The sequence below is a fragment of the Chrysochloris asiatica genome, unplaced genomic scaffold (genome assembly GCF_000296735.1).
Source record: "Chrysochloris asiatica unplaced genomic scaffold, ChrAsi1.0 scaffold00160, whole genome shotgun sequence".
NCBI lineage: Eukaryota > Metazoa > Chordata > Mammalia > Afrosoricida > Chrysochloridae > Chrysochloris > Chrysochloris asiatica.
In genome coordinates this window covers 5,636,605-5,644,795 of record NW_006408678.1, presented here as the reverse complement: position 1 = coordinate 5,644,795, position 8,191 = coordinate 5,636,605, and the positions used below count along the sequence as shown (strand labels likewise).

The window sequence follows — 8,191 nt, the reverse complement described above, 5'->3', positions numbered from 1 at the left end:
GCAGCCCGATTCGTAACCACTACGCTACCAGAGCTCCTGTTTCTCATCATAGAGTTTATTAAATAAACGCAGTGTAAGATTACATTGAATTCCTCTGACTAATTGAAGTAGTAGACTTATCGAAGGTTTTGGGTTTTTGTTGTTGTTGTTGTTTTTACCTGTAGAAACTTGACCAAATAGTGACATATTTCAAACTCCCTTTATATACTGGGGTGGAAAGGTATCAAAAAGTTCATTGGGAAGTTCCCTTATATTTTCATTCCATTTTTCACAAATGTTTTGAAGACCCCCTCATATGTTTACATATGAATATAGTTTTTGCTTCTCCTTTCTACCAGCTTTTGCAAAAATTCTTGATCCTGCTTACCAAGTTGACAAAGGAGGCAAAGTAAGATTTGTTGTGGAACTGACAGATCCAAAGTTGGAGGTGAAGTGGTTTAAAAATGGTCAAGAAATTCGACCCAGTACAAAGTAAGTGGACTTTATAAATAATCAGCAATGCTAACAGCAACAAGTATGAGTAAATCAATCGTTTGACTTCATTTTCTAGGAATGGAGGCATTTTATGGCTGTATCTTTGTGATGCAAAATCGTATGGTGGAAGAGTCAAATTTAAGTCACTGTCCATGTATTTTCGTATCATTAAAATTATAGTACTATGTAAAGCAAATCTTGTTTTATGTTTCAATGTTATACAATTTCAAGTTCTCAGCTCTGGTTTTGTGTCGCTCTAGGATGTGTGTGATTATTCTAGAGCAATGTCAAACTTCTCCCAATTTTAAAAAAGAAAACTTAAAGGTTTTTTGAAATATGCATTTGATATATCAACTGGAAATCTCACCTTATATTTAGATGGCTTTTGTTTTCCCAGATAGCATCTATGCTCAATAATGGCTGAACACCTTCTATATTCCATGAAGGCATTATTGTGAGCATTTACAACAGTACATCTGAATACAACTACTTGTTGTTGTTGTTGTTGTTAGGTGCCATCAAGTCAGTAACAACTCATAACGACCCTATGCACAACAGAACAAAACACTGCCCAGTGTAAGTAGATCTACTTAATGTTGAGATCTACTAACATATGATCTAAACCTGTGTTTCATCATTTCTTAGCCATCTCCCAAATGGGGGAGCTAGAGTAGTCTCTGATGTTTGATGGTCTCTCATCTATTATGAAACTGCTTTGCATGGATGCTTCCCAGCCTGAGAGATTTTCAATTCCAATGTATTCTTTTTTTCTTAAAATTAACAGGAGCCACATGCACATTAATAAAAGACTTTAATCCTGGAAATCTGTCACTTCTGGAATATAACCAGATGGTTTTCAGTTACTTAATGTGATCATGCCTACAGGGCGGCTTTGTGATGATAATGTTTATACCTGACACACATCTCTGGAAGGCCATCTGAATTTACCAAAAGTGTAACTTTAATTGGTTATCTTTATCTTTAAAGTGTTGTTTAATGTTCTGCTTTGGGAATTTTCTGAAAGAAAATTCTTTCCCCCTCATTTATAATGCCCTAGTGTGCTCATTCATAATCCAATTCACAAATGACTACAGTTTGGAATCTTCTTCCTTCAAGTTTTCTATTTCTAAATAGTAAAGTCCTTTAAGAAAAACAAAAAAAGCAGATAACTGTGATATTATTGCACCAGTTCTTAAACTCATTATAGAGAACATCACATTCTACAGAATTATATTCATGATTGTAGTCATATTAGTGCTTCAGTTATATAATCATGTATTCCCCCAACACAATCTATTATATCACTGGGTTAGGCAAGGATTGGAATAAATATCAATGAATAAGATTAAGTCTCTTACCCCATGTAAAAAAGTGATCTGGTCATTATTTAAAATGTGCAGATTTTAAAATCTCTTTAACACCCTCAGCCCATCTTTTTTCTAATTATAGGCTAAAAAAAATGAAATAACAAACACATAAATACTGACTTATATTTGAAATTAAAACCTAATAGGAAATAATCATAATAAACTAAATAATGTGTATAGTTATGAATGTGTATTCTATTATTATAAGGATGAAAACTTATTTCATTTTTATGTTAATTATACTTGTAAAATGTGCCACCTAAATAGCATATCAAAATTATATTCTTGGCTTTCAAGCAATATAGAGTAAGCCAAATTTACTGGCAAGAAAGAAAATGTTAAAATCAAGTTCATGGACTCTATTTCCTACTGTTTCAAACAGATACATCTTTGAACACAAAGGAAATGAAAGAATCATGTTTATCAATAACTGTGCACTGACAGATGATTCGGAATACTATGTGACAGCTGGTGATGAAAAATGTTCCACGGAGCTCTTTGTAAGAGGTAACGTGAAATCTCTTACTGAGCAGTATAAAGCAGATTGCTAGTCTTCTGCCAAGGGTTATTATCAAAAGTGACCAAGTGAGCACTTTGACTCCAGAGCAGAGGGAATTGTGCCTCTAGAAATCGTTGGGTCAAAAATTATACCCCTAGAAATTCGGTTGCCTCTTCTTTGAAAATCGTCGATACTGGCAGATACTATGTATACTAATTAGTCTTCAGGTTTGTTAAAGACTAGAAAAGCTGAGAAGAGAAAAGATCTCAGGGTGAAACTGCCTTAATGGTTTTTGACTCAAGCCAAGTACTATTTTGTGAACGAAATCTTTTAGGTTTAGTTTCTGAAACTCGACGGACTCTGCCAGATAACTCTTATTTCACTCATTCAACTCATCACAGATAGATTTTCCCTTGAAAGCAACTTCATTAGGAAAAGGGCATTGTTGGTTGGCACTGAGAACACGAGAGACCATCATTTATAAAGAGAGACACTAGGAAGAGCTGCAAGGCATCAGTAAAGTCACATTTCATTTATTTTCCTCATAATGAAGTCCTCTAGTTAGAGACAACTCTAGGATCATTATCATCTTTCTGAAATGAGGATCAAAGACTTTTAGTATTGTAGGTTCTCCATCACCAGGAATGTCTGCCATCTGGCATCTTATATCCCAAAAGAAAAGTATTTTATACATGTTTTTGTCTGTTCTTGACAACAATTGTTTATTTAATCTGAGAAATTGGAAGAATTTACCCTGAGTTGACAGCTATTTATTTTTCTAAGAACAGACTTTCAAAAAACTATGTATCATCTACCACCATAGACACCATGACTTTATGCCAGATGATCACTTCCTGCTGTTGGTGTTCATCTGTGAACACATCATGCCTCATGAGGCAGGCTGTGGATATTTGATGATTCTGATTTCCCCCCTTTTATCTCTCACCAGAGCCTCCAATTATGGTGACCAAACAGCTAGAAGATATAAATACTTACTGTGGGGAGAGAGTGGAGTTAGAATGTGAAGTTTCTGAAGATGATGCCAATGTAAAATGGTAAATTACTTTCCTATGCTTAATTTACACCCAAAAAAAAAAGTACCTTCCAAGTTCGCAAGATATTCAAATGGCATTTAAGTATATAAAAAGAATGCCAAGCATATTGTGTTAGTAGAGATGATAACTAAAATCATACTAAGATACTGGGTTTTGGTTTGTTTCACAAGAAGCAAAAAGAATCCAGAAATAGATGAGGTGTAGAAAAATGGTGGTTGTGTGCTGCTGAGTTGGTGCTGACTCATAATGACCCTCTATCAGGTTTCCAAGACTAAATCTTTATGGGAGCAGAAAGCCTCATCTTTCTCCCATGAAGCCACTGATAGATTCGAACTGCTGACCTTGTGGTTAGCAGCCCAGTTTGTAATCCACTATAATAAATTGATGACTCAACCTTAACCATCTGTGTGATGCCAAAGACCTGGGGTGCTTTTCACCTCTAGACCATATTTTTTAACTCTGCCAATACTTCATCTCTTCTTGTGTGGAAAAACATGAGTTTGTTGTTTCCATTTAATTCCTAGTCGCTTTTATGTTACAATATCTCAGTATTGTAGCTTTAGAATCACCAGTGGCTTTTAAAAATAAAAACATATACATTAAGCCTGTGAAAGCTTAAGATAGAAACCTGTAAGAGATTCAAAACTCAAATCTTTTTCATTAAAATGAGTGATAAGAAAAGTGTCAGAGGCTGCAATATCCAGCAAAGCAAGACATCAGCCCTACTGAGTTCAGCTCTTGCTGGTTTCACGGTTCTTATGCAGGATCTTTTGGGGAGTTTGGAGAGGTGGGAGTATTTTCTCAGGTTCCCTTCGAGTCACCTCAAAATTGAAACTAGTAGATTCTGAATCTTAAAATGAGAATGCTTTGTTGAGAAGCATTTCATTGAAGGTAAATCAGATAGTAGATTACATAGCAGGAATCTGTAGCAATTTATACAGAGCAGTTTGTTCATTCTTATGTGGAATCATAGCTATCTTTGGTGGTGGTGGTGGTGGTAAGTGATGTCAAACTGACCCTGTGTAGGGTTTCCGAGGCTGTAAATCTTTGCAGGAGCAGAAAGTGTCATCTTTCTTCTGCAGAGCAGCTAGTGGGCTCAAACTGCCAACCTTGTGCTTTGCAACCTAGTGCTTATCCATATCCGCATACTTTCATAGCTATCTTAAAATGTATTAAATACTATTTTGCTTTATCAAGAATCCAACATGTGGGTTAAAAACACTAATAACATCTACATCTGATTGATTTTGAGTGATCAGTGACTTCCACTCTTTAGTATGATGTTACAGATACAGTAATAATACAATATTACTTGTTAAAATACGAATCCATTTATAGATAACTGGTTCATATATTGTTTGATGCAATAAATCATTCTTGAGTATCTGGAATGTGCCACACACTCTGTGAGATACTGAAATATAGCAGTTAACAAGACCCACAGGTCCTGTTCCCTGTATTCTCTTTTGACATTTTAAATTGTAGTAACATATATTTGTACGAGGGTGAGTCAAAAATTATCCACACTTTGGCTGTAGAATTTATTTTAATCAACTTTTAGAAAAGACAAATACATCATTTTCCAACATAATGTCTTTGATTTCCAATGGACTTTGTCTGTCTGTCAACAAGCTTTCATATTCCCTTATTTAAAAAATGTTTTAGGCTAAACTGCAAGCCACAAATGTACCACTGTCTTCACTTCTTCGTCAGAGGTGAATCTATGTCCTTGAAGGGCTGCTTTCAGGGGACCAAACAGGTGACAGTCTGATGGAGCAAGATCAGGACCAAAGGAAGAATGCTTTAACACTCAAAACTAAGTTTAAGTGGTGTGTCCAGTGAACAGAGATGTGGGGATGTGCATTGTCAAGCAAAATCATGTTGGCTAGCAGTCCTCTACTTTAATCTGAAGTGTAGGCTTTAGCTCTTCAGTGAGCATCTCGCTGTAAGGAGCACTTACAGTTGATGGTTGAACCGTTTTCCTGATAATGTTCCAATCCTGGTCCTTGAGAATCCCAGAAAACTGTAAGCATCGTTTTCCAGCTGATGGTTGATTTTTAAACTTTTTCATGGTTGGCAATTGAGGATGTTTTCATTCCATACTCTGCCATTTACTCTCACACTTGTAGTAATGAATCCATGTCTTGTCACCAGTAACAATTTTTTTTAAAGAAACTTCTATCTTCCTTTGAATATTGGGCCAAATTTTGTTTGCAGATGTTCAAACTTCCTGTTTAAGCTTTTTTCCCATGAGTTGTTTCTGTACCCATCTCGCACAAACTTTTCAAAACCCAAGTGTGTCATGGATTGTCTCATAGGCAGAGCCATGGCTGATATGCAAATGATTTGCCACATAATCACTGTCACTCATCTGTTCCACAGAATCGTTTCATGTGCATGCTCAGTGTTGTCATCTGCTGTGGGCATAGATGGGTGTTTTAGTTTAACCAGAGTGCAGTTAAGTTTTGACTCATTCTTGTATATATGGTAGTGTAGTGGGTTACAAGTTGGACTGCTAACCCCAAGGTCAGCAGTTTGAATCTGCCACCTACTTCACAGGAGACAGATGAGGATTTTTGTTCCTGTAAAGATTTACAGCCACGGAAACCCTAGGCAAGTCGCTATGAATTGGAACAGACTTCACGACCCACAACCACCACCACTGTCCTCATATGTAACAACAAAAAAAGTCCATGTTAACCAGTTTTTAAGTGAACAATTCAGTGAAGTGATTCCATTCACCATGTTGTCCACCCATCACCACTCTCTCTTTTCAAACATTTTCTATTATCCCAGGTGGAAACTGGTGGTGGTGGTGGTGGTGGTGGTGGTGATTATGTGCCGTGGAGTCTGTTCCTACTCATAGTGACCCTGCATGGGTTTCCAAAGCTGTAACTCTTTAAGGGAGCAGAAAGCCTCATCTTTCTCTCACGGAACCGCTGGTAGTTTTGCACTGCTCACCGTGAGGTTAGCAGCCTGACTTGTAACTACTACGCCCAGAGCTAGGTACCCCTTAAGCAATAACTCCACAACTCCCTCTGTCAAGCCCCCAGAAACAACTAATAAATGTGTGTTTCTATGCATTAGCCTATTTCGTATATCTGAGGAATCTTCTATAAAACTTTGCTTGTAATCCATTTTAACCTAGGTTTAAAAATGGCGAGGAGATCTATATTGGTCCAAAATCAAGATACCGAGTTAAAGTTGAAGGCAAAAAACACACTTTGATCATAGAAGGAGCAACAAAGGCCGACAATGCGGAGTACTCGGTGATGACAACTGGAGGGCAATCATCTGCTAAGCTCAGTGTTGACTGTACGTAAAAAGTCCTTAGATATCTCCCAGCTGTGCTTACTGATGTGTTGAGTGTTTACTTCTTCTGTTATATGCACATTTCAATCTCTTTGATTCCTTCTTGTGACAATCTGTAAAATTAGACTCCATCCTACCTGAGATGCTATGTCAGATCAGTCAGGTTCTCTGAGAAACAAATCCAAGTCAGTTGTTGTTGTTGTGAAATGCCATCAAGTCGGTTCTGACTCAGAGCGACTCAGTGTAGGGTTTCCAAGACTGTACATCTTTGCAGGAACAAAAAGTCTCCTCATTCTTGAACTGCTGACCTTGTGGTCCTCAGTCCAGTGAGTGCTTATCCTACAGAACCACTCGCTGCAATATAGTAGTGTTGTTGTGCCATCGAGTTGATTATGACTCATAACAACACTGTATAGGGTTTCTGAGGAGTGACTGGTGGGGTTGAACTGCTGGCTTTTTGGTTCAAACTGATCTTGTGGTCTAGTGCTTATCCTATAGCATCACACCAGGCCTTTGTGGAATTTAGTAGTAGAGCACCAATATTGGAAACATTTTTTGTAAACCTCTTGCCAGAAAAGTTACTCAAATGATGAAGAAAGATTTTATCCTAACACCAAATAAATAAATATTGACTACTTAGATATGATATCAAATCTTGATAATGCTTCTACAGAATCCATACGTGAATTTACAGCTCATGCACTAAACAAACGTTCAACTCTCTACGATTATATTATCTGGAGTGAGAAGAAAGTTACTCAAACCAAGGAAGCTTAATTGAGAACATTGTAAGAGTTATGGAAGAATGAATGTGTATTTCCAAATGCCCCACAAGGTTAGTCAGTTCTCAATGTCAGTATGTCCCAGTTGTCCATAACAACCAAAATAGCAGATATCTCAGGATGATTATACATACAGAGAAGAAATTCTACTTCTTTACTCCCATTTTCAGCCTAGTTGCAGTTCATATGATCACTGAATTATTCAGACGCAATCTCAATACACTTTTTGTGTTTCATGGAATGAAGCTAGTTTAGTTTAATATCAAAAACCTTTCAACCATAGAAAAATATTTCTCTAATATCTGTATACATTTAAAGCAATTATAGTCTGTCAGGGACCAGCCTCAACAGGGAAGTTTGGTTCATGAAGTAGGGAGATCTGGTGGCGAAAGAGATAGAGAAAGAATATACACAAAGACGCAACAAGAGAGACAAAGAGACATCCCGAAACCAGAGTGGATGCAAGACTGGCAGGCAGACCCTGGATTGCAGGCATCATGGCCCTGCAGGCAGTAATGCATGCAGGTTTTAATCTGTGTCCATCTTTTATTTCAGGGAGGGATTTTACAGAAAGGAAGAAGGGGATTATTAAGACAGGGTACAGAAATGAAATGTGATTAATTGTTCAAAACAGGACACCATGATTTACAGGAACAAATTCTAAAATATACATCGCAAATTGTCTTAATAATCTAACATCCT

General features: G+C 37.1%; 1 protein-coding gene across 5 annotated transcripts in view; it reads left to right on the top strand.

The window, feature by feature from the left end:
• MYBPC1 (myosin binding protein C, slow type) overlaps positions 1 to 8,191 on the top strand; it is a 129,262-nt gene that overhangs the window by 70,454 nt on the left and 50,617 nt on the right. For all 5 annotated transcript variants that reach the window (XM_006871098.1, XM_006871100.1, XM_006871101.1 and 2 more), the window contains 4 exons: positions 339 to 471; positions 2,224 to 2,348; positions 3,290 to 3,395; positions 6,544 to 6,710. In XM_006871098.1, the coding sequence (XP_006871160.1) occupies positions 339 to 471; positions 2,224 to 2,348; positions 3,290 to 3,395; positions 6,544 to 6,710 (531 nt within the window). The remainder of the gene's footprint in view (positions 1 to 338; positions 472 to 2,223; positions 2,349 to 3,289; positions 3,396 to 6,543; positions 6,711 to 8,191) is intronic.